Here is a 24,425-nt window from a genome sequence, read left to right as displayed (position 1 = left end):
CCTCCCACCCCCTCCATAACACAGTGGACAAACTGAGGAGCAGCTTCAGCAACAGACTCCTGCAGCCTCGCTGCTCTAAGGAACGGTACAGGAAGTCATTCCTGCCGTCCGCTATCAGACTCTATAACTCATCCAAACCCAGCCAATAACAACAACTGTGTAATGTTCATGTTGTAATTTTATTTCTAATTTATTCTATATTTATGTATATATGCTTATAATGCTTATAATATGTATATATTATATTATGTATATATTATATATATGCTTATAATATATGCTGTATATATGCTTATAACATTCTAATCTTATCTGTATTTTTTTTTTTATGTCTCTTTACTCTGCATATGCTGCTACTATAATTCAATTTCCCCACGGGGATGAATAAAGTTCATCTTAATCTTAATCTTATATTTATAGACCTCATCTTTTAGGAGAAAACCAATAATCGTGGTCTTTGTCCCACATCCAGAATAACTTTCTAAACACTTAATTATACTCTTATGCAGAAACTGGGCCTGTGAAGAATGCCAGAGCCAAGGTTTATACACAACGTCAGAAAACTGCTGAATGACGTCAGCCTAGCGTCGCGGTCTGGAAGAGCGGCGCGGTGCTGCCCCCTGCTGGGTTCAGCTGTGGGTACAGTTTTTATTCTTATACAGCAGGGGACTTTCAGGAAGCAGCCCGCTCTCTTTAACGTTTGACCCAGAAAATAACGTTAAAAACCCCGAGTAAATAAAAAGAAAACGAGAAAGACAGAAAGATAAAATGTAAAACTACTTGAAGGTAAGAGCTCATTGGCCCCTCCGGGGGGGTGGGGGCATCTGCGTCACAACGTCAAGACGGTTGTTTTAGTTTCACTTTCTTCTGACATTAAACGGAAAGACTACGTGGATGACACCGCGTTTTACTCAAATTATTGAGCTAAATGATCGTGTGATATTTGCTGCAGCTGCTGAAGGTGGTCGCCAGTCGTGTTTGATCATCGGTCGTTTTTGGCATTTCTGGATTGGATTTCTTTTTTTTAATTTCACCTTCGTCTCTGTTTAAAAGTGCGTTGTGCGCACAAATGCCCAGAAGCGCACGGCAGAATAGATCCGTTTAACCTGTCTTTTGTTCCAGGTCATGTCGCTGCTTGGTAAAATCAGAAAGTACAATTCAGCCGCAGCCAAAGAGCTGGAGAGTAAGTGCGCTGTTTGGTTTTGCTTTCTTTTTAAAGCTGGGAAAGTGTGAGTCCAGGACAGGGATGCCCAGATCCGGCCCTCCAGGGTTCTAGTCCAGCTGTTGCCACCAATCTCATCAAAGAGACTCCCTGGACCAGGGGTGCCCAAATTTAGTTGGGATTTCTGTCCTACCAGGTAGAGTGCACTTTGACCCGGAGACTTTCCTTGGAGAAAGCATTTTATGACTGGTAGGAGAGAAAACCCGGCCGTAACTATATTTGGGCACCCCCTTGACCAGAGGGTGTCTTTGGTGGACGTTGGTGGCTAAAGCAAAGGTGAAAATGTTTCTGTGCAGGAGAATTGTAGCAAAATATAGAGTAATGTGTCTCCAACCATCACAGAGAAGGCTACGCTGTGTATTAGCCTGTTCAGCTGTTCAAGCCCGACTGTTGATTCTGACAACAGCGGCCTTCTGTTGTTGCAGATGCAAACTTCAGAACTGACTCTCAAATCAAATCTCTGGACCAGACGGACCTCCATGAGCTGTTTCCTGAGAAGAAGAACCTCAAACTGAGGAAGGACATCATTGAAATAATTCACCCAAAGGTGAAACAGCATGGAGAGAGGGAGAGAGTGGCTGAACAGAGACATGACAGTGTCAACTAAAATAATCTCTTTGGTTTAGAGGCCAGTAAAGGACCTTGTGAGAGAACTGAAAGGTTTCATCCCACATGAAAGTGCCTGTGGTGTGTGTTCTTGTTTAACACCTATCCTTCTATTCAAGTTGGCAGTGGCTGATCTCTCTGTCTCTCGCTGCTCCAGCCAGCAGCGGGGTCGTGGGTGATTACCTGTGCATCCTGAAGGAGATGAAGACTCAGATGGATACAGTGCAGACCTTCATTAATGCTCACATCGACCTCCTGGAAGATTTGAGCAAAGACCCACCCCTTCACAAGACTGACGCACTGCCAGGTTTCCATTTTAAAGCACATTATTTCGGTTTGAGGTCCTGGTCCAGAGTGTTCTATCAGCTGCTGCAGGACTCAGCTCGACCTCAACATTGATCATTACTGATGGATTGTCTTTCAGCCGCAAAGTCTTCGGACCCCTCTGGTCCAGCGACCTTCTCAAACTGCCAGACTGGTCACATTCCATTGGAAACACGAGGTGAATCACACCAAATCTGCACTCTCACTCTTTTCAGGTTGATTTTGATAGTTACCCCCTTCCATACACGAGCATATCTAAATAAAATCCCCTTCACTACTTATTTTGTGATAGAGCCCTGTTTTGGATAGAATTGGACTTTCGGGTTCTAGATGCTGAGTCAAGCTTTTTCTGATCTCGACGTTTCCTAGGGGCCGATTTAGAATCTGACAAAAACGGCGTCATCAGTCCCGATTTGGGAAACCAGCTGAGACATCCAAGGGAAGATTCTCAGGGTTTCAGTAAAAGTGAAAAAGGAAAAGAAGAAGCAGGAGGTGGAGGTAAAAAAGATTTTTATGATGGCAAAGTAGTAAAAAAGAGTGAGAGTAGCATCAAAATAGCCATTAACTGCTGTCAACTGCACGGTTTATGTGAAAATGAATCAATCTCTTAACGGCCAAACACAAAAACATTGTACATAAATCTCATTTTAAATATTTCCTTTGCTCTTTAGCAGGAAACTCTTCCGACCTGCTACCGTCTGTGCTGAGGGAAGGTAAGAGAAGCTCACAGCTGGTTCTGCTTGGAGCAGTATCAGTGTGATCGTGGTCCCTCTTGGGAGACGTCACCATTGTTCCCTTGAATGCATTAAAAATGTAAACGATTCTGTTCCCTGTGCCTGCAGTGAAATACAACATGATTGTCGACGGTCGAACCCTAAATGCTCACCAACAGCTGATGAATGAATTGTTGAGTCAGCAACAAGTGCAAGATTGTCAGTTCTCTGAGAGCAGCGATGATCACCAGGTCACGCTCCTCTTCAAGCCCATCAGTTCACGCATGGAGTCAGACGTCGAAGCAGCCATGAGTCGGATTAAGGGTGAGAGGAATGGTGACACTAGGATCTGCTGTTTCTTTTTGGTCCAGGCTTTAAAATTCTGCTCTTGTCTTCCTGTCTTCAGATAATAAACCTGTTATTCTGGTCCTGATGCACCACGTCTATGAGCCCAAGTTCACATCTCAGAGAATCTTGAAGGACCATCCAAATGTTGTGCTGACCGTCCATGTTTTTTTCCATGAGACAAAATCTGGACTGTTGACATGTAGAGAAAACAGTGCTTCCATCTCCAGTATACGAGATAAATTACTGGAGTACAGCACGCTGGTGATTCCAGGAGAAAATCTCCAGGGTGTAAGTGAGAGAAGAAACCTGGAGGCTGAAGGTGGAGGTAAAAAACAACATTTTTAAAGTGATAGAAAGTGTTCAGACAGAGTGGCCACATACAAAAGTTAACTGATTGTCCAGTAAACGTAAAATAGCTCTGTAAAATCACTTGGTCACATGACGACTGTGTAACTTCTAAAAAACATTTTTCCTGCTAAATTGTGTTGTGGAAGAATTTGGTCTTAAAATTCTTTAAACTCAGTCAGCTTTTATTCATCCTTCATTAATTTTTTCCATGTTTAATCTTTTCTTCCCCCGTTGATCCATGACAAAGAGAGATGCGTCTATCCTGGCACAGTGGACAGTTTGGAGTGTAAAAGGATTTATTGTCAGATGTGTGTTTATTGTCACCTGCTTTGTATGACGTTTAGTGTCAGAATACAAAAATATAGATACGCTCCATCCGTTTGATATCTGCTATAACCTATTTTTTAAATGATGAAGCCACGCAGAAGACAAACACTTGCCAAAAACACTCACCTGACTCTTAATGGGTTTTTTTGCAAATTGAGATGATTTTTCTTTAGCTTTTTGCTACATTTAAACAAATATAAACACTGTCACCAAATACAATTTCAGAATTTAGCAGTAAGCACCTGTTGGACAGTGATCTGTGCGTTTAACCGGCAGAAAATTTGGACCATTACTATCTTTTATTTCGGAATTTCTTTGTTGTTCCAGAGGTCTTACGTTGCCTTGAAAGCAGCCGGTGTACGAGTGCAGGAGACTTTGATGGCACTGATTGTTTTTCAGGTGCAAAGACTACAGACCCCTCTGGTCCAGTGACCTTCTCAAGCCCCCCGATTGGTCAAATTCCACCAGGAACACCAGGTGAATCACACCAACTCTGCACTCTCACTACATGGGTAATAATCCATGTAAACACTTGGATGGAGACTCTGATATCATCCATATATCAATCAAAACATGTTCTGTTAACTGCTCGTTCTGAATATAAGTCAAGGTTCATGTGAAAATGAATCAATCTCTTAAACACAAAAACATTGTACATAAATCTCATTTTAAATATTTCCTTTGATCTTCAGCAGGAAACTCTTCTGACCTGCTACCGTCTGTGCTGAGGGAAGGTAAGAGAAGCTCACAGCTGGTTCTGCTTGGAGCAGTATCAGTGTGATCGTGGCCCCTCTTGGGAGACGTCACCATTGTTCCCTTGAATTCATTAAAAATGTAAACGATTCTGCTCCCTGTGCCTGCAGTGAAATACAACATGATTGTCCACGGTCAAACCCTAAATGCTCACCAACAGCTGATGAATGAATTGTTGAGTCAGCAACAAGCGCAAGATTGTCAGTTCTCTGAGAGCAGCGATGATCACCAGGTCACGCTCCTCTTCAAGCCCATCAGTTCACGCATGGAGTCAGACGTCGAAGCAGCCATGAGTCGGATTAAGGGTGAGAGGAATGGTGACACTAGGATCTGCTGTTTCCCTTTGGTCCAGGCTTTAAAATTCTGCTCTTGTCTTCCTGTCTTCAGATAATAAACCTGTTATTCTGGTCCTGATGCACCACGTCTATGAGCCCAAGTTCACATCTCAGAGAATCTTGAAGGACCATCCAAATGTTGTGCTGACCGTCCATGTTTTTTTCCATGAGACAAAATCTGGACTGTTGACATGTAGAGAAAACAGTGCTTCCATCTCCAGTATACGAGATAAATTACTGGAGTACAGCAGGCTGGTGATTCCAGGAGAAAATCTCCAGGGTGTAAGTGAGAGAAGAAACCTGGAGGCTGAAGGTGGAGGTAAAAAACAGCATTTTTAAAGTGATAGAAAGTGTTCAGACAGAGTGGCCACATACAAAAGTTAACTGATTGTCCAGTAAACGTAAAATAGCTCTGTAAAATCACTTGGTCACATGACGACTGTGTAACTTCTCAAAAACATTTTTCCTGCTAAATTTTGTTGTGGAAGAATTTGGTCTTAAAATTCTTTAAACTCAGTCAGCTTTTATTCATCCTTCATTAATTGTTTCCATGTTTAATCTTTTCTTCCCCCGTTGATCCATGACAAAGAGAGATGCGTCTATCCTGGCACAGTGGACAGTTTGGAGTGTAAAAGGATTTATTGTCAGATGTGTGTTTATTGTCACCTGCTTTGTATGACGTTTAGTGTCAGAATACAAAAATATAGATACGCTCCATCCGTTTGATATCTGCTATAACCTATTTTTTAAATGATGAAGCCACGCAGAAGACAAACACTTGCCAAAAACACTCACCTGACTCTTAATGGGTTTTTTTGCAAATTGAGATGATTTTTCTTTAGCTTTTTGCTACATTTAAACAAATATAAACACTGTCACCAAATACAATTTCAGAATTTAGCAGTAAGCACCTGTTGGACAGTGATCTGTGCGTTTAACCGGCAGAAAATTTGGACCATTACTATCTTTTATTTCGGAATTTCTTTGTTGTTCCAGAGGTCTTACGTTGCCTTGAAAGAGGCCGGTGTACGAGTGCAGGAGACTTTGATGGCACTGATTGTTTTTCGGGTGCAAAGACTACAGACCCCTCTGGTCCAGTGACCTTCTCAAGCCCCCAGATTGGTCACATTCCACCAGGAACACCAGGTGAATCACACCAACTCTGCACTCTCACTACATGGGTAATAATCCATGTAAACACTTGGATGGAGACTCTGATATCATCCATATATCAATCAAAACATGTTCTGTTAACTGCTCGTTCTGAATATAAGTCAAGGTTCATGTGAAAATGAATCAATCTCTTAAACACAAAAACATTGTACATAAATCTCATTTTAAATATTTCCTTTGATCTTCAGCAGGAAACTCTTCTGACCTGCTACCGTCTGTGCTGAGGGAAGGTAAGAGAAGCTCACAGCTGGTTCTGCTTGGAGCAGTATCAGTGTGATCGTGGCCCCTCTTGGGAGACGTCACCATTGTTCCCTTGAATTCATTAAAAATGTAAACGATTCTGTTCCCTGTGCCTGCAGTGAAATACAACATGATTGTCGACGGTCAAACCCTAAATGCTCACCAACAGCTGATGAATGAATTGTTGAGTCAGCAACAAGTGCAAGTTTGTCAGTTCTCTGAGAGCAGCGATGATCACCAGGTCACGCTCCTCTTCAAGTCCATCAGTTCACACATGAAGTCAGACATCAAAGCAGCCATGAGTCGGATTAAGGGTGAGAGGAATGGTGACACGAGGATCTGCTGTTTCCTTTTGGTCCAGGCTTTAAAATTCTGCTCTTGTCTTCCTGTCTTCAGATAATAAACCTGTTATTCTGGTCCTGCACCACTTCTATGAGCCCAAGTTCACATCTTCTCCGAAAATCTTGAAGGACCATCCAAATGTTGTGCTGACCGTCCATGTTTTTGTCGACTGGACAAAATTTAGACTGTTGACATGTAGAGAAAACAGTGCTTCCATCTCCAGTATACGAGATAAATTACTGCAGTACAGCACGCTGGTGATTCCAGGAGAAAATCTCAAGGGTGTAAGTGAGAGAAGAAACCTGGAGGCTGAAGGTGGAGGTAAAAAACAGAATTTTTATGATGACCAAAAAAGTGGTGAAAAGAGTTCAGACAGACAGAGTAGCTTCTGGCCTTCTAGTTGGACATTTAAACGTTAACTGTAAGTTGTCTTCCAGTCAATGTAAATGAACTTTGTCCAATAATGTGGTCACATGAAAACTGTTGGATTCCTAAAAGCCATGTTATTGAAATTTGAGTTAATCAAAAACGGTGGCAGTGAATGTTTGGTTAATATTTGAAAAAACCTACGTACACACTGACGATCTGCATCTGTGCTGTAATTCAAATAAAGTCTGTTTTGTGAGCGTTGCCTGCTGATGATGATCTTACAACACAAACACAAAGTTTTTGGAGTTTTTTTTTAATCAGGGTAATAATTTACAGAAAATATTTAAAGGACACAGTAGCCACAAACCTGAGAATATTTGACATTTAAAGTAAAATTATAAACAATCTATGTAATTTTTCACTGGAAGAATTGTGAAGTGTGTTTAAAGAGAATTTGGAATCACAAATATTTTAAAGTCACATTTGTTGCAACTTTACAATAAATTTCCTGGGTAATGCTTTTTTCTGAATATAAAGAACAACACTTATTTTATTAGCATGAAATTCTGATTCTGTAGTTTTTTTCATGTTGTTTTTAATTATATTAAATAAAGGTTTAGGACGTGTGGACTGATATGTGTTTAATAAATATGCATCTATTTTAAACAGCATGTTTTGGGTGAAATAGCTCTTTTTGTGTTTTCATCAACTTAAATATTTAAAATGATCCACCTTTAGAGGCCATTGAACGTAGCAGGGAAATGAAGCAAGTTTACCATGATGCTGTTTAATCCGTGAAGTGCAGCGTTCCATAAAGGCGTCATGTGCGTCATGACGTCAGACAGGAACAAAAAACATAAAAATAAAAACCCAAATGTTCTTTCACTTTCGGTTGCTTTCGCTTTCCTTTGTGTTCAGACAATCCTAGAAGTTCGTCGCTCTTTTATTTGACTTCAAGTACGAATAGTATCTTTATTTGTTCTCCTTCCGTTATTTAATCATCTTATAATCTATGTTTCTGTGGTTTTGTCGTCTTTTCTCACAGTTGGAGCAATGTCGCGATTTGAAGAGATAAGAAGTTGCTTTCCTGACGCGGCTGGTGTTCTGAAGCGTAAGTAGGTGTACTTATTCAGATGTTTGGTTGTAAGATGCGTGTCCAATGTCAATTCGTATAATTTTAGTAGCGACAGACAAATAATTGAAAAAAATAAGCCCCGCCCCCGGCTGTGCCCCAGTCAAAAGAAAAACTTATCTGTTCAAAGAAAGGTTGGAATTGTTGGCTCGCAGCTTCTCAGTGTAAATGTTTTATTTTTTTTATTGTTGTTGCAGAAGCAGGTTTGACCTCTGACTCAGACCTCAGGACACTGGATTCAACAGACCTCCAGAATCGCCTCAAGAGACATTTTTTAAAGGAAATTCATCAAGATATAAACTAACCAACTCGACAGACAGACAGACAGACAGAGAGACAGAGACATTTAATCCCACAGTTTCATTAACACATGTGGTCAGTGTGACTCAATCTGCTCTGGATTAAACCTGATGTTGCTGCTCAATATCTTCATTATTTAATTTCTGTTAGATCCATTATGTTAAAGTTATCTCTTATTTGCTTTTACCTTGTTACATTCCTTATTCTTGCCATAGTGTCTCTCATTACTTAATGCTTCTATTATTTGCTAATGCTTAAGGTTCGTGATGCTTGGTATGTCACCTCGAATTTCTCTGGTCGAGGGCGACAGAAATGCGGCGGCGGCTGTTGGAGAAGTGGCATTGACTGGAGACAGAGCTGCGGGGCCGAACCCAGGAGATGTTCTCTTAATCTGTCTGATATAGAAGAATGTGCTGTTTGCGAGATAAGCTAATCAAATCAGTGAAGGACTTCTGTAGCTAGGGACCTTCTCATTTCAATAAAAGAAGGATGGCGGGAGGTGTGCGGCAGAACGTGTTGGAGATCTGTAACTGAGCACATCTCTCCGTTCTCCTTGCAAGTAAATTTCAAACTGTTGTCTTTGCCTCATTTGTGTTTCTCGTGTTTCAGGTTGTTTGAACCTAACAATTTCCTTTCTTCTCATTTGGTGTCCACAGATGATAAACCTGTCATTCTGGTGTTTTTGATCCACTCTTTGAAGGCACAGTCCTTAACTTTGCTGAAGTCTTGGGACCATCCAAATATTGTGCTGCATGCTCACCTTTTTCACCATCAAATGAAATCGGGATTACTCAGCTGTAAAGAAAACAGAACCGCCATCTCTGCCATAAAAAAGAAGCTGAAGGAATACAGTGTGCCGATCTAGATGAAGAAAGTCAGAGTTGCCACACACTGTGGCATGAATTGAAGAGAATATGTAAAGATTAATCACTGGGAAATCATCCAAAATATATCAGAATTTGATAAATATCTTGTTACTTGTATTCTATGAGGAAATGAGTAAAAAAAAAAATCAATGCATTTATGTATGTGTCAAAATAAAGTCTTTAGATGTCATTATTATTCAACCATGCTTGACTAAAATAAACGAGTATGAAGGCATAATGTATAATGCCCTCTAAAATATAGCTGAATTATTGTTGCGTCTGTTTTTTTATTCATCTGTTTTATGATGAAGATTCTTACCGGAAGTTGGATGTTGTTTACAAACAACCGCTCGTAGCAGCTCCTACTGCGCGCACCAAGTTAGCCTGATGTTTTCGAGCTAAATATATATTTTCCTGATTCGTTTGGGGTTTTTCCCTTAACTCTCATAGTCGGGTTTGCCCCTCAAAAAGATAAAAGCATGTTAATCAGAAAAATACCATGGCTAGTTTTAGTTAATAGCATTGCAACTTCTCTGAAGGCAACTAGCAGCTAGCTCAACGAATCGGCATGGTCGTGTGATTCAGTTGGACGTGTGTTGGCCATAATAGGCAACATCCTTCTCCACATTATTCATAGTTCTGATTTCACGGCTAAACTAAACACAATGGCCGGAACTGTTTGTTAAACTAGCCCCGTCTGTGTTGCGCTACTCGCAAAACTCTGTTACATGTCATGCTCCTCGGTCGTGTTCCGTCGAGCCCCATCAAATGCGTCCAACTTTTTGGCTTGCAAAGGTGTCTTTCTCACAGTGAAGCATCGCCTCGGTGGCATTCCGAATTTATTTCCCATTTCCTTAAGCCGTCTGCACACCGGACCTCATTTAAGGTAATGAATCGCTGAATTTGATAAAAGAATTCTCTCTGGATCCAGATGATGGTGACGACGGAAACGCCCTCACTGGGGTTCCTCTCCTCCAGACGCGCTTCTGCCGGTCTCCGCTTACAGTTTCCGATATGCAGACAGACAGTTTCTCCTGTGGCAGAAAGAGCCCTGCTGTTGTTAGAGATGAAATGGATGGCGGTGGAGAGACAGAAGGGAGGGAGGTGAAAGAGGTCCCAGACCAGCTGGAGACAATCGGAATGGAACTCCAACAAGCAGAAGGTGTTATTGGACAACCCACAGCATCAGGTACATAAAAGCTGATTTAAAGTACAACTTTAAGCCAAACTGAGCTCAAGCCACAGTCAAACAATACTACAGTAATATTAATACCATCTAGGGTATTTGTGTCACAACATGAGCGTTATTGTGGTAGTTCAGGAACTCCTGCATCTGCATGTCAGAGCTGCAGTTTTTTTTGGAAGGAACTTGGATGTGCATAGATCAGTATGCATTCATTTATTAATCTATTTATTCCCACTAGCATCCCACAATCATACACCAAAGATACATTGCAATTCCCTCCCCAGCTAATGTAGCTCTCCAACTGCCTTTTAAAAGCTTCCTTTTTAAATGTTAAGTCTGCCTGGGTCTTTTTCTCTCCAGTCTCCAGTTCAGAATCAACCCAGGAGAAGAGAAAGCGGAAGATAAGAGACGGTGGAAGACGAGTGGACAGGGAAGAGGACGCAAAGAAAAAGAAGAAACAAAGCCAGCGGCCCAACTATTTCATCTCCATCCCCATCACTAACACACAGGTAAAAAAAAAAAAAACACAATGCGTAATTGAGAGATAATGTTCATATTTCAGTCACATTTGCTCAATGACAGATCAGTTCGGCGGTGTTCAGCGTCCAGGAGCTGCTGCTTCAGCACGATCCCCGACTCGCTAAAGCCATGATTCCCATCCCAACGCTCCACATCACTCTTTTAGTCACTCACCTCGCCACCCAGGAGGAAGTAGATCTGTAAGTGGACATAAACACACATTCAATAACAGATCAGACACACCAATAATGGCTCCATTTTAATGCTTCTGAGTAATGATGTGCTTTTAGACATCATATTTGTGCTGGGATAGATTGTTGGATTAATTACTTGATTAGAGGTAGAATTGAATAAAAACGCTGTCATTTGCATCCATTGCTGGTGTCCTCTTTGTCCTTTGTGCTCTCAGAGAGCTGGAAATGTCAAACCCCAATCAAACAGAGTACCTCTTAAAAGTGGTTAAACAATAATACTAACGTGCCTTCCAATTTGGCCTTCATCAAACTGAACAACACATCAAATGAATCAGCTCACCTGACGCAGTCAGGCAGATTAAGATTACTGATGTGAGACGGGTTCAGTGTGTTGATGGAAATAAAGGTATCCTGCTCCAAACAATAGCGAGCCGTTCTGTGTGGCCCCTGCTGTGCGACAACGCTAAAGCTTAAGCTATGTCAGAAGATTGTACCATTAATAATCACAATTATGTAATGAGAGAGAGGGTGGGGATTAGTTTGTGAGTTTGTGTGTGTGCCCAGAATATTCAGGCGTTTATTTCCTTCAGGGCGGCGTCCGTGTTGGCTCAGGTTGAGCCGTCATTGGTTGAGCTGCTGGGTGGGCGGGACCTTGTGCTGCCCTTCTCTGGGATCAGTCATTTCAGGAAGGAGGTGGTGTTTGTCGGGCTGGCCCCTGGACAGCACAGACACACGCTGGACACTGTGGCAGGTCAGAGAGACATTTGCTAAGCTCTTTGCTCTCTTCATCACTCTGTTCTCCTGTTTTCTTCTGTCTTCTTTCAGCCCTTTCTGACAGGCTGTTGCTATAAATAGTCCCATTTCATGCTGTAGTTTAAAGTGCTTTAATGTTGTGTTTTATTTGTCCCATTAGAGGATGCAGTGAGTCTCTTTATTCTCCCTACTGGGGGTTGTCAGAGCATCTATGCTGCTGTGACACATCATGGATTAAACAGCTTTAAGAAATGGACGGGTTTATACCTGGGTGTCCTTAATAGTCCGACAACTGGGCCCGATTTGTGTCTTTTATTGTCTTAGGGATACGTTTACTGTAGGTAAGATCGTATAACGACATTTGGATTCCCGTGGAAGCAGTATACATGTTTCAGTGTGTACATTTTTATGTAATAACATGCTAATAATCTCATCTGTTGTGCAACTATGTCCCATTTCATGATGTCTTTGAGGTGGTTTGCATGTGCATGCGTTTTCAAATTCCTTTCCATATTTGCATGGGTTTTTGATAGTGACGTGCATGTTTTCCCTCCCCTCATCATTCGTTTGCATGCGTGCAATGTGTTTTTCCACTTGCATGTATGACTTTTGTGTATCTTTTGACCACATCCTTAAGCCAACACTCCTAAGAGGATTCCCACTCTTGCACCACCAACACACACACTCTAAATGAGCGTTTACCTGCTTAATATGACCTATTTCCAGTCTAAAATATAAACACGCACAAGATTAGTGCATAATTACATGGAAATGATTCGGACTTATGAGATATTTTGTTTATATGCCCAAGCTGCTGAATAATTTCCAAATTTCTGCTTTAGTGTGTGTTTGCCTGGTGATTCTTTCTTCATGGTTCAGGCAAATGCAGTAGCTTAGCGTATTAGCAACGGCCAATCTGAGACAAATTCCATTATGGACTTTTTTTTTTTTTTTAAAAGACGAGACCTGTGTTTGAAGAAAGACGGTTGTTCTCACACAATATTTTTACTTTTATCTCACAAATGCTGCGATTGTTTCCTCAGGCGTTGAAAATATGTAAAGCGAATATTCATCATCAGTCTTTTTATCTTTCTGTGACTTCATCTGCTGGCCCTCTTCGCTGATAGAAGAGGCAGCTGCTCTGTGATTGACCTTGAGTGATTGATTGAAGTCTGAGTGTATTAATAGACACTATTCTACTGCATCTGCTCTTGTGTTATTGACATTTGATGGATGGATGCAAAACTACTGCAACCCTGATCCATTAAATGTTAAGATTAAGTGTTCCTAGACATTTTATTTTATGTCTAGCATTAAAAATTTAATGGCAAGTAATGATAAAGATAAAGTCACTGTGTTTAATGGAGCAAAAGGTAAAAACCAGTACAAAGCAGGAATTCAGCCTCTTATCCCCCTGCCCTCTCCTTCATCATCACTGTTATTGATTATTTACTAACCTTTCTGTCCATGTGGAGCTCCTGGTCTAAAAATAACCCTTTGGTTGTTTCCCATCATGAAAATCTGTGCATCCTTGTCCACGCCCGTCTGTCCTTGTGGTTGTCTGCTCACGTATCTGTTTTATCTCATCCTGAGTTTTACAAGTCCTGTGGGGTGATAGATTCTAGGTGGGGTTTTAAATCCCAGTTTAACCTGCTAGATCACCTAAAGTGTAAATACCTCAAAGTTATCCACAGAACATTTTTGTTCTGTAACTAAATCTGATCCAAAATCAATTATATTTCCCTTCCAGGACCTGGCTAAGAACAGGATCGGGGGAACAGAGTGTTATGTCACAACAAAAAAGCTAAACTGCTTCTTTAATGCATCTGAATTTGCCTTTTTCTTAATTCTAATCACAGGAATTCTTGCACAGTCATCTGTATTTGTTCATAAAAAGGCTCTTTGTGTACTACAGAGTTGTTACAGAGTCATTTTGAGGAGCAGGGTCTGCTGCAGAGAGGCACTCGTGGGTTCGAACCTCACCTGACCATCATGAAGCTATCCAGAGCGTCAAACCTACGATCTCAGGTACTCGTGCGCAGTCTACACCAGCTTAATGTCTCTACATCAAAGACAAATCTAAGAAAAGGAAAAAGGAAGCCCTAAGAAACAGATGAAGAGGGATGGGGTGCAGATGTGACGGGGAAGAGCGAGTGGCAGAGGTCAGGTGAGACGGAGGAAGGCGTCTGTCATTGTGTGACACCTGATGACATCTCATCCTGTGTGGCGTCTGCAAGACGACATTCCAGTGTGTGATGAATCTGCAGACACGAATGGTATTTCATTTTCACTCTGTGTCTCCTAGGGCGTCAGACGAGTGGATCCAGCTCTCTACTCTAACTACACCAACAAGTAGGTGCCCAGTTTTTCCATTTTATTCACAGAAATGCTTCACTCCCAGTTGTGAATTATTCTGCAGTTTGATTTGATGGGTTCAGCATTAACTGTTGTACTTCTCAAATGTCCAACACTCCATAGCTGGGATTTAGCATAAATGTTCCTTTTTTTTAAAGCATATTATTATTTCTTTACCTTCCTTTTTCACTTTTAGTTTGTTGTCAGAATACAAATAGAATGAGGGCTCACTGTTGCTTCATGCTAACTGGTTCACATCTCTGGCTCTTTTATTTTGTTCCACTGGACACCCAGGTTTTTTGGAGATCAGACCGTTGAGCGCCTGGATCTTTGCTCCATGTTGAAGAAGAAGCAGCCGGATGGATATTACTACACTGAGACGTCACTCCAACTGGGTTAGTGCGCTGTTCTCCTCCACCAACAGAGGGAGCTCTCTGTCTTATAGAAAACTAGGAGGCATTAGTTGGTTTCCTTGGCCATCCCTGTGGGGGGTCCAGTATGTGTGTTTCTCTTGTTTTTTTTAAATTTAAGATGCTCTACACTATCTCTCACTCCCATACATTCAGAAATAGCTCACAATTTAAAAGTGGCTACTTCCAATTCTGCAAGTTACAGTGTAATGACCCCATGTGGTTTGATGAAGTCACTACACTGCAAATAATTTTGTCCCGTCATTGACTTTTATGGTATTGCCATTGTTATAATAATGAATTGAATTATGGGATAGGAAGTTCTCCCACAACTTGACACAAACCACGAAGAAGCTATTTTACAAGTGACGTCCAGGGTTAAATTGTATTCCTTGTAAGTTCCTTTACTCTTTCACTCCGGTCTTTAGCCTGCATAATGGTCCAAGTCATTGTGAAACCTTGGTCTTTGGTCTCTAAACTCCAGATGGCCTCTTTCCCCATCACAGCGCTTGAGTTAAAGCCTGATAGTCAATGTATAATAAAGACAGACAGATGCCTGGAGCAAACTGCACTTCACAAGACTGTGGTGCATTTAAGAGTTTATTTTAGATTTATAGCTTCATAAATCCTCACAGATTCTAAAGCATGAGCAGCTTCCCTGATATTCAAAATTTTGCATGTGTTTGTCAAGCATATCCAGCTGAAGTTTGAAGGTAAAATCCTACTTCAATTCAAAAATGCATTGTCTGCTGTTCCCCACGATGTGGCAAAAGCATGTTGAAAACGTGTCCTCCTTTGTTTGGAATCCAGTCAAACTGTGTAGATGTGACTCAGGCAATGATTCAGGGCAAGAGCCTGGGGAGAACTGGGAGCACAGAAAAGCCTGTTCCTTTTAACAACAACCGCAGCACGGTGTAGTTTGCAGGCATGACAGGAGGCTTTGTCCAAAAACCGCAGCAGCTTCATTTAAAATTGTTCCAAATTTTCATTTTTTTAATGCTCTGAGTAGCAAAAAATCCTAGCTTTGCAGGAAGCTCTCTGGAACTTTATCCTTCATGATCTCGAGCCTTTGAGCAAACAAGAAAACAACACTTTTCTCAGCTTTCATTAAAGCGGCGCTTATATGTTGTGCCCAGAAATGTGGCTTTTTCACATAAGCAGACTAGAGGGGATTGACGGGGAGACCCTTATGTTCCCTGCATGGAGTTGCCACGCTAATTGGTGAGAGAGAGCGACAGAGAGACACTGTCACTGACAGTGTAACTGGGCTGTCACAATGTTGTGTGGATCACTGGGTTGTCTGTGAAAAACAAAGAGTGACAGCGCGTGTGTGGGAGTGAGCGTCGCAGAAGGGAGATGTTTGGCTTCAATGGTTCTCCTCTATATTGTGCATCTAACCCTGTCACTTTCATCCTAAAACACTTCTGAAATTTCCCCCCAAAGATTTAATATCTCTCTGGCAAAATACGACTTTCATATCTTTTTTTTTTTTTTTTTTTTTTAATAAAACAGTTTTTTCATCATCAAATTACAGACTTAATACCCACACTGGCAACTGCTGCTGCCCTTCTGTTCCACTTAAATGTCAGCTGTTGTAGATTCTTGACTGAATTTTGGGAACAGAAGTATCCAATTAAAGTACTAGTAACAGTCTCTGCAGCCTCAATGTCCAAAAACCTGGTTTAAAGCAGTTAAAGCTGTGTTTAAAGCTGAGGGTTGAGAACACAATCATGATAATTAACTGGTAATAAAGGTAGTTTCCTTATGTGCTACTATCCAACATTCTCTCTGACTCAACAGAAGTTTAATGTCTTTTTTTATTGGCATTAGGATTTTGAGTCAATAAAGCTCTGTGTATTCTGTAGATTATTTCACTGAGGTTTGACAGCATCTCATCAGTGTCTAAATCCCACTGGAAGCAGCGACACCTCCCCTTAAAGCAGATCTCTGGCTGGGTTGATCCTCCTCACAGTGGTCAGCATCTGATCATGTGTTGGTGTTAATCTCATAATCCACGCGCTACACGCCAGCCGGCGCGGTGGGTTTTGTGGGCTCCCATTAACATCATCATTCACTGTCCCAGTATTGTGAGCGTAGGTAGTTTACAGATGTGTCCTTTTAAGGATGTTTCAAAGACCTGTTGCACAGCAGAAATATTTATACATCTGCCAATCAGAGAAACCAGGCGGTGAAAACAAAATGGTGTTGGAGTCCTTCTTTTTGAGCAGTTATTTACATTTTTGGGGCCTGTCTTCATCCACAGGTTTAATTGTGATGAAGTGGAAAATGTTAAGAGCATTAAAAGTGATCGAGAACAGCCAGGCAGCACAGCAGAGTTCTCTCTGTCTCTCTGCTCTGTGTTTGTTCCCATAAAAGCCATCAATTGGTCAGAATAGTCATTGGACGTGCACGAGAGTGTTTATGCACGCAGACGGATGAAGCTGGTTTGGTGAGACTTCCTTCAGATAAAGCAGCTCAATTTTTTATTGTCTTTTCTGGCATTGCTCTTTTTCCACTTGCCAGATATGCGCGGCTGATGACGCATTTCGCTAGTGGGCTAATTTCTCTCTGGAGAAATATTGAAAAAGCAATTGAAACACAAATATTGATTGATTCTTTGTGCATTATTTGTCTCCTGTAAACACCAATCCTGTGATGAGGTAGCATTCAGTTGCCATTTGTTCTTCAGTTGTGTAAAACATGACTCGAGGTAGATCTGCATTAGCCCTCGCAGACACTTTGTTGCTCCAAATAACACATTTAAAACAGTTGGGGTCTGAATATTAATGATCAAGAACACAAAAGAAACATACTTAAGGTCTCCTTTATGGAAGCCTTGACGCATACCTGCTCACCGTGCTCCTAATAATTCATCAGAATTAATTACTGCTCCCTCCATCAGCTCTGCTTTAGAGTAAGAGGAGATCTGATTTCCCTATTGAGAAGTTTCAAATTTCCTCGATAATAACTGCAATCACACGGGAAAGAGGAATGTTCAGGTATATGGAACTGCAGCATATTGGTTTAATTCTTTCACAGTTTTTGTAAATTCAGATGTTTTTTTGTAAATTCAGATGTTTCCTCCCTCCATCTCATGCTGAAATTCCCATCTTATAATTTAGCACCGTTTCCATACAGGCCAAAGCCAAAAAGCTTTTGACAAATGAGGTGACGTAAGAGGATAGAGGGGCTGAGGCTGGATGAAGCAGATGGGAGAAGAAAGGCTGAGAAGGACACAAATCATCAGGGACAGATACAGGAAACGTAGGAGATTGAAGAGGATGGGGCTGGTAATAAGCAAGAATGAACGGGGGATAATTGGGTTTAGTGACAAAAGCAGAGGGAGAGGAAGGGAGATGGGGCTGCAAACGTCGCATCAAACCGAGCTGATTAGGTGGACAGACAGAAAATTGGGCCTGAGAGAAGGTGTCAAAGCCAGGATTGAATATGCCGGCACGAGTGGAAGACAGATGGCACAATAACACAAAAATGACAGAGTACAGCATCAGATGGGAGGAAGGATGCAGATGGGTTAGAAAGGGTGAAAGAGTGGTGTTGGAATGTCATCCCACATTATTGACACTGGGAATCATAAATGCCAACCATCAAAATCTCAACCGTCTCTCGTCCTCTTCTGGAAATTCGTGCTTCAGTTGTTGAATTAGTCCAATTTTAGAACTTAGCTCTGAGCAGTGCAGCTATCCTACCAATAATGTCCCACTTAGAAACTGAGAAAACTCTGAAATCTCCCCTGTACTTTAAAGTTATCATCAAAACATTCAAATGGAATTACTTTACTGTGCACCGAAGCAACAGTAGTGGTTGTCCTCTCCACTTGCAGAACCGTGTGAACAAGCCTGTCTAATTGTTGCAAGGCTTGGAATTAGTTCTAGCTGAAATGCTAACATTCTCGGCATGTCGCACACCGTTTAAACAATCCCCCCAACAGGCAGAGCGCCAAACAATCACAGTCCATTTATTCCCCTTCTTTATTTCTTGTTTTCCTTGGAGGCAGTCAGTGTTTGCATCCCTGCACTTTATTCCTGGGTCTAAGATAAGGAGCAAGCAGCACCAGCGGAGCAGGCTGCTATCAGCTGCATGCAGCCTTTGTCTTGCCTTGTGACTCCCTCGAGAGGCAGCTGGAGTTGACCTTGAGCCAAACACAGTCGGCACCGTTGGAGCGTTCCCTTCTCGTGCTTGCTGTGGCTCCAACCTGCAACATATGTTGTTCAGTCGCTCACTTGCAGGGAAAATGCAGATGAGAGCGACAACAGCAGTTACCTGTTCCTACGCTCTCCATAGAAGAGCACAAATCGCGCATCGCCCCCACGTTTACAGACGCGGGGCGGTGATGTTGAGGCTCATCTATGCATCGTAATCGGTGCTCAAACGCACATTAGCCTCGGCAGCGACACCCAGACCCTGCAGTTAGCAGTCGTCACAGCTGTGTGCGTGTGAAGTGGCTGCAAGCTCCTTCGTCTCCTCACAGCTGAGCTCAGCGTTTCATGCCCGTGTTAGCGTAAGCATCCCCTTTGCTCTTCAGACTCTTTTATCTGATCCTTACTTATCCCTGAAAAAAAGGTCCCGTGTTGCAACCACAGAGGCATCTGGAAGGTGGAGATTGTTTTACTGAAGAAGCCATCAGCAGAGCTGCTGGGGGGCATATTAGGTCATTGTGCTATATTATATACTATAGTAACTGCTCATACTTGGTGCCTTCTTGCATCAACTCAATGAGTCCATTGGAGGCATTAAATAAATATTTTAGTTGTTCTTTGGAACCCTTATTGATACTACAGCACCTCTGATGTAATAAGTAAAACATGCAGGCTAGTGGACAGCAGCTGTCCTCCATTTAACAACCATTCTTGCTATAGCTATCAGGGGCGGAGACTGGACCCCCCTCCCCCTCCAAATGCACCCATGCTCAGGGTCGTGTCTGCCGTCTCTCTTTCATAAACTGCATCATCTTCTTGAAACATGCTTGGGGGCATAATTCTGCATCTGTCCTGATAACTATTTAATGCTCAACACATTTTTATCCTGTTCTGCGGACCCGCGCCTTCATTTATCACTAAACTACAAAGATTTACTCAAAACCGCATTTGTGTCTTTGTGTCCTCGCAGCACTTTCCTCTCCTGCCTCTTCTCTGTTGGCCAGGCTCGCTCGCTCTCTCTCTCCTTCTCCCTTGCTCTCTCTCTCTCTCTCTCTCTCCCCCCACTACTCACACCCTCACCGTGTATCAGTGCAATGTAGAGCGCGAGCAAGGAGCCAGTCTTCATTTTTCCATCCTCTGCCGACTTGCTCGGTCCTCTTCAGTCTGCACAGAGGGACTAGCATTTGTTTTGGGGATTTGTTTTGTTTTATGTTTTTGCCTCCATCCTCACTGAAAGTGTTGGTCCTCTGTGGACGAAGGGAGAAGAAGGGGGCAGGAGGGGTCTCTATCTGCCTCTAAGAAGGAGAGGAAGGGGGTAAAAAGAGGGGGCAACATCGGGGAGAGGGAAGGAGGCGCCATGGGTCAACTGTGCTGCTTCCCGTTCTCCCAGGCGGAAGAGAAAATCAGTAAGTTGTCTCCTGCTCTCGTCCGGGCGCGTGTGTGTGTGTGTGTTGTGGGAGAAAGCAGTGGGATCGACCTGCTCGCTGGTGGAGTCTGTTCACGGGGACGGCAGAGTGCGCGTGCGCGCTCCAGTGCATGTCGCTTTGTGTCAGCATCTGTGATCGTCTGTGACCTACAGACGCAGGCGGAGAGCCAGAGCGCGGCCGTGCACTTCTCAGTGTTGAGCTGTAAAATGAATATCACCGTATATCAAAGTCCTGAATATCACCCAGAGCCTCCGTCACTCTGAGCCTCTGTGGCCGGTCGTCCAGCTATCGGAGGCTTCTTCTGGAGAGTCAGCTGCTTGTCTTCATCACTGATGTACCAATCATCTTTATTGACAGTTGCATACGTGGTTGCTTCCAGAAAGTTTCCAATCTGGGTCTCCTGTGAAACTTTTCCCCGGAACAACGCTCACGAGTCTGGCACTGACAAAATCGGCGTATCTGGCTGTTCAGCTGATAAAGAGACTATTCATTTGTTGTCTGACCACTTTTCACATGACCGAGTTGCAGATTGGCCAGATAAGGCTGCGATTTCAGCGTTCAGTGGTCAGACAAAAGGAGATGGGATGTATAAATGAGTAACTAAAATAAAAGCACCGTATAAAGCAGTGAGAGCTGCGGCTGGAGATGAGGTGAAGCCGTGGATGTTAATTAATGATGCAGCCTCTGGCCTGATTGGGCCAAGATGCAGCAATTATATCCATTGTTCTCTTGAAGCAGCAGATCCACACTCGCAACGCTGCTATAATTTAATACACTTATAATCAACTAGGTCATCTGCTCATAATGGAGTCACACAGATGAGCTGGCTGCTATAAACCAAGTGTTTACAGTGGGAAAGAAGGAAGAATTCAGAAGTTTTTAACCAAAAAAGGGAAAATCTTTGAGTGTAGAGCAGCAGGAAATCTTTCCTGCATGCAGCTCTCTTTCATGCTTGCTGGAAATCAGTTGGATTATTTGTCAAAAAACATTATAGGTTAATAAAGTGTAGGATTTGGGGTCCACATGCAATCTCTCTGTCATATATCCAGATGTTGACAGCGGCTGGGATGACCAGTGCGAATGCAGATGTTCTCGTAGCGCCGCGTTGGTGAGGATTAGCAGGAATATTAAAGTAGGCTTGCAGTTTCTCTTGCACTCTCCTGTGTTTTCCCCGTGCCCCCTCACTCGCTCGCTCCCCGCTTGCAGCTGCACTGCTATAAACAGGAGAGCCACTGTGCCCTACTTCTGAGGGAAAGAGGGATGCAGGGAAAGACAACTGCTTTGAGAGGAAAGGAGGGAAGGGAGCGGAGAAGAGGAGGCACAGAGAAGGGGACTGTCTGTGTGAGTAGGTCAGCTGTGACCCCCGTGATGCTATAAGAGCTGGGATCAACATGGGTGATCGCTGCATCCTTGAGCTGCCTGAGGCTAAACATCACAATCCTAGTGACTCTTTCCATTAATCCCTGCAACTGGACAAACAAATGCTTTTCTAAAACACTCTTTTGGGGTTTAAACTGCACTCAGGAATGAACTAATTATCTATGAAAGGTCTGCATGAGGCCACGCGGGGCCATGTGATGAGCACACATCATTCTTGATTAGCAGCATCCAGACGTAGCAGAACCAGTTGCACAGTTCAGGCAGGTTTGCCTCCAGTTGTTATTGTACTCTTTTGCTTCTGCTGTGCTTATTATTCACACTTAGCTTCTTTTTTTTTTAATTTCAACTTTAGTTTCATTTTTTAGAGTTGTGTTTAACCCGCACAGAGGGAAAAAGCTTACAGGGAATGTGTCTGTTTAAAGCTTCCGAGGTGCGACATCATTTCCTTTTGACTTGTGCAGAACTGCAAGGTCAGAAAATGCAAAGAAAAGATGAGGATGATGAGGACCTAAAGGGGAGGAAGAGATCCGTGCAGCAGAGCTCTCTTCATCCTTGTTAGCCTCTCATTCAGCCCCTGCTTCCACTCCGGTGCTTCTATGCAAATTCCCTTTTGCTGCTGTAGCAGCGGAACTCTGAGAAATGAAAAGGTCTTTGCTGATTCTGGGATTCTAAAGGTGCGTGCACGTTTGGGCAAGTCCGGGTCTGACAGCTGTCGACAGGCCGGTTAGCGTGGGTCAGCGAGCAGATCGACACGAAGACGGACGGACTGTTGCGCCCCCGAGTCACCACACGCGCCCCGGGGAACGGCCGGAGGAGGTCGTGATGGGTTTGTTAAAAGCAGCTGTCTGATATCTGAGGAGTTGGCAGTAAAAGATTCAGCTCAAAGAAATGCTGAAATATCAACGGGATCGTAACAGTATAGTGAAAACCCGTCAGCGGGGCCCTGGAGCCGACGTCAGCAGCGTTACACATTCATATTCAGAATCCTGGTGGCTAAATTTTAGCGTGACCTCGGCTCAGAAAGGCTGCTTTTCTCCAGCCGTGGCTTCAGTAAGAACAGAATAATAATGAAACGGTGCGGCCCCAGACAGCGTGGGGCCGTGCTGGGCCGTGCTGGGCTGGGCCCTGTTATGGAAGCTAGTCCAAACTGTCGTCCTCTGTGCTTCAAAAGGTATTTAATGATCAGAAGAGAATGTTGGCACATGTTTATCTGCATGTAGACTGGACCGAGCGACTGGTCTGGTCTCCAGCCAACTGGATTCCAGTCGAGCCAATGGCGTCTTGACGTCCTGTATTGGTGAATTTTGCTGATATTCCAGATTCCCACTGACCCAGAGTGCCATCTTTGCCTTCTTCTTAGTCTCCCTTCCGAGGGCGTAACCCCCCCAAAAGCCCAACGCTGGGCTGCAACAGGGCTTGAGGTGACATCGATAAGTCGATTTACTGATGGATGCACACGGTCGTGATTTCCCAGCTGTCGGGGTTTCGTCTGACTTAAAGTAGCTTCATTACTCCAGAAATCTATTAATGGTCTTCATGTTGCTTAATGCGCCTCCGCAGGCGGGCCCTGGCTCCTTAAAGATGACATCAAAGGCCTCAGAAGGCCTCGGGAAGTTAATGGTGCAGATTGATTGAATGATTATTCCCAAATCAGTTGTGAAACTGTCTCGTTAACTGTGTTGTTAACTCACACGTGTTGAGGGCAAAGCCCATCGTAGGACATCTGAGTGACCAGGAATTAGTGATAGAGCTCACCATGGGGGATCTTGGAGGAGGTTCTGGCGGTTTTAGGAAGGAACTGTCAGTTGAATCAGCTGTTCCAGGTGTTTATTCTAGTTCCTGTGATTTATGTGCGGTCTATTGCTTTGCTAAATCCATAAAACTGCACACAAATGTGTAACGTTCCCCTGGGAAGCTGCTGTGCGCTTCTCTCTGCCCTTCACATTCCGTACCCTCCAGTTTGTCTTCCTTCTCGGCCCCCCTCCCTTATTTTTCCTCCTCCTCATTAATCCACAGCCCCCCTTTACAGTCGTCTTCCTCCTCCCTCTCTCCCCGCTCGCTCGCCTTCTCCTCCCACTCCTTCTCATCCATTCAGCATTCTCTTTTAGGCTTTACTTTCCATATTTTCTACCAGGAATACGTTCGCCTTCTTCCATTTTATTTCCAAGTGTTCACAAACCAGTTTGTTTTCCCTGATAAGAAATTAGTGGCGACAGCAGATAAAGCGGCTAATGAGCGCGGCGGCTGCATCCAGCCCGTTTTATTCAGCCTTTTAATGGGATTTGTGGGTTCCCTTTGATGTTGCATTTAGATGGGAATTGCTTGCACGTGTGCAACAGCTGGGACGGCGCTCCCTTGCTCGCAGACGGGACAAGAAAAGTGCCACTATTTGGAGTGATGGAGATTAATGGACGTGTAGAGTAGTGACGGGCGTTAGCATAAGTCAGAGCAGCGGCGGCGCTGCAGGAGCAACACGGCCGCCACCGGCCCGACCACTGAGCCAGGGTTCACCTGTGAGGAGAGGAGTTTGCTCTCATTAAGGTCACACATCTAAAGCACGCCGCACTGGGATTGGAGCGGGAAGTCTTTATTATGGGATGGGGATGTGCGTCTGTTTGGTTTTCCAAGAAATTTCAGACGCCGATC

At 43.2% G+C, this 24,425-nt stretch overlaps 2 protein-coding genes and 1 long non-coding RNA gene across 19 annotated transcripts in view; all 3 read left to right on the top strand.

The window, feature by feature from the left end:
- The first annotated feature begins 834 nt into the window (after window positions 1-834).
- Window positions 835-7,821, top strand: LOC105419261 (uncharacterized). Of its 15 annotated transcripts, XM_029849166.1 has the most exons (19): window positions 835-1,052; window positions 1,123-1,183; window positions 1,648-1,769; window positions 1,849-1,909; window positions 1,986-2,135; window positions 2,253-2,330; window positions 2,522-2,650; window positions 2,824-2,865; window positions 2,995-3,189; window positions 3,272-3,538; window positions 4,216-4,365; window positions 4,581-4,622; window positions 4,752-4,946; window positions 5,029-5,295; window positions 5,973-6,122; window positions 6,338-6,379; window positions 6,509-6,703; window positions 6,786-7,098; window positions 7,324-7,821. In XM_029849166.1, the coding sequence occupies exons 2-19, from the start codon at window positions 1,126-1,128 to the stop codon at window positions 7,331-7,333; spliced, it is 2,466 nt and encodes an 821-aa protein (XP_029705026.1). In that variant the 5' UTR covers window positions 835-1,052; window positions 1,123-1,125; the 3' UTR covers window positions 7,334-7,821. The 15 variants fall into 15 exon arrangements, with proteins under 15 accessions (XP_029705026.1, XP_029705024.1, XP_029705029.1 ...); XM_029849164.1 differs by having other exon boundaries at window positions 2,827-2,865; window positions 6,786-7,361; XM_029849169.1 differs by having other exon boundaries at window positions 4,288-4,365; window positions 4,584-4,622; window positions 6,786-7,361.
- A 107-nt stretch (window positions 7,822-7,928) lies between these two features.
- On the top strand, window positions 7,929-9,665 carry LOC115252905 (uncharacterized). The gene is made up of 4 exons (XR_003891182.1): window positions 7,929-8,057; window positions 8,146-8,211; window positions 8,430-9,091; window positions 9,189-9,665. It is a non-coding gene; the product is annotated as an uncharacterized lncRNA (long non-coding RNA).
- Window positions 9,666-9,741: 76 nt separating this feature from the next.
- LOC101068026 (A-kinase anchor protein 7) overlaps window positions 9,742-24,425 on the top strand; it is a 19,550-nt gene continuing 4,866 nt past the window's right edge. Inside the window, exons 1-8 of one of the 3 annotated variants that reach the window (XM_003971623.3) lie at window positions 9,742-10,284; window positions 10,442-10,587; window positions 10,945-11,093; window positions 11,167-11,303; window positions 11,888-12,048; window positions 13,966-14,078; window positions 14,356-14,402; window positions 14,700-14,800. In XM_003971623.3, coding sequence (XP_003971672.2) covers window positions 10,127-10,284; window positions 10,442-10,587; window positions 10,945-11,093; window positions 11,167-11,303; window positions 11,888-12,048; window positions 13,966-14,078; window positions 14,356-14,402; window positions 14,700-14,800 — 1,012 coding nt within the window. In that variant the 5' untranslated portion in view covers window positions 9,742-10,126. Of the gene's footprint in view, window positions 10,588-10,944; window positions 11,094-11,166; window positions 11,304-11,887; window positions 12,049-13,965; window positions 14,079-14,355; window positions 14,403-14,699; window positions 14,801-24,425 lie in introns of all 3 variants that reach the window. The other 2 variants (XM_011611974.2, XM_029849177.1) reach the window with 2 other exon arrangements.

The sequence above is a fragment of the Takifugu rubripes genome, chromosome 16, assembly GCF_901000725.2.
Source record: "Takifugu rubripes chromosome 16, fTakRub1.2, whole genome shotgun sequence".
Lineage (NCBI taxonomy): Eukaryota > Metazoa > Chordata > Actinopteri > Tetraodontiformes > Tetraodontidae > Takifugu > Takifugu rubripes.
Note: the sequence above shows the minus strand (reverse complement) of the source record. Positions and strands in the feature narration are given on the sequence as shown.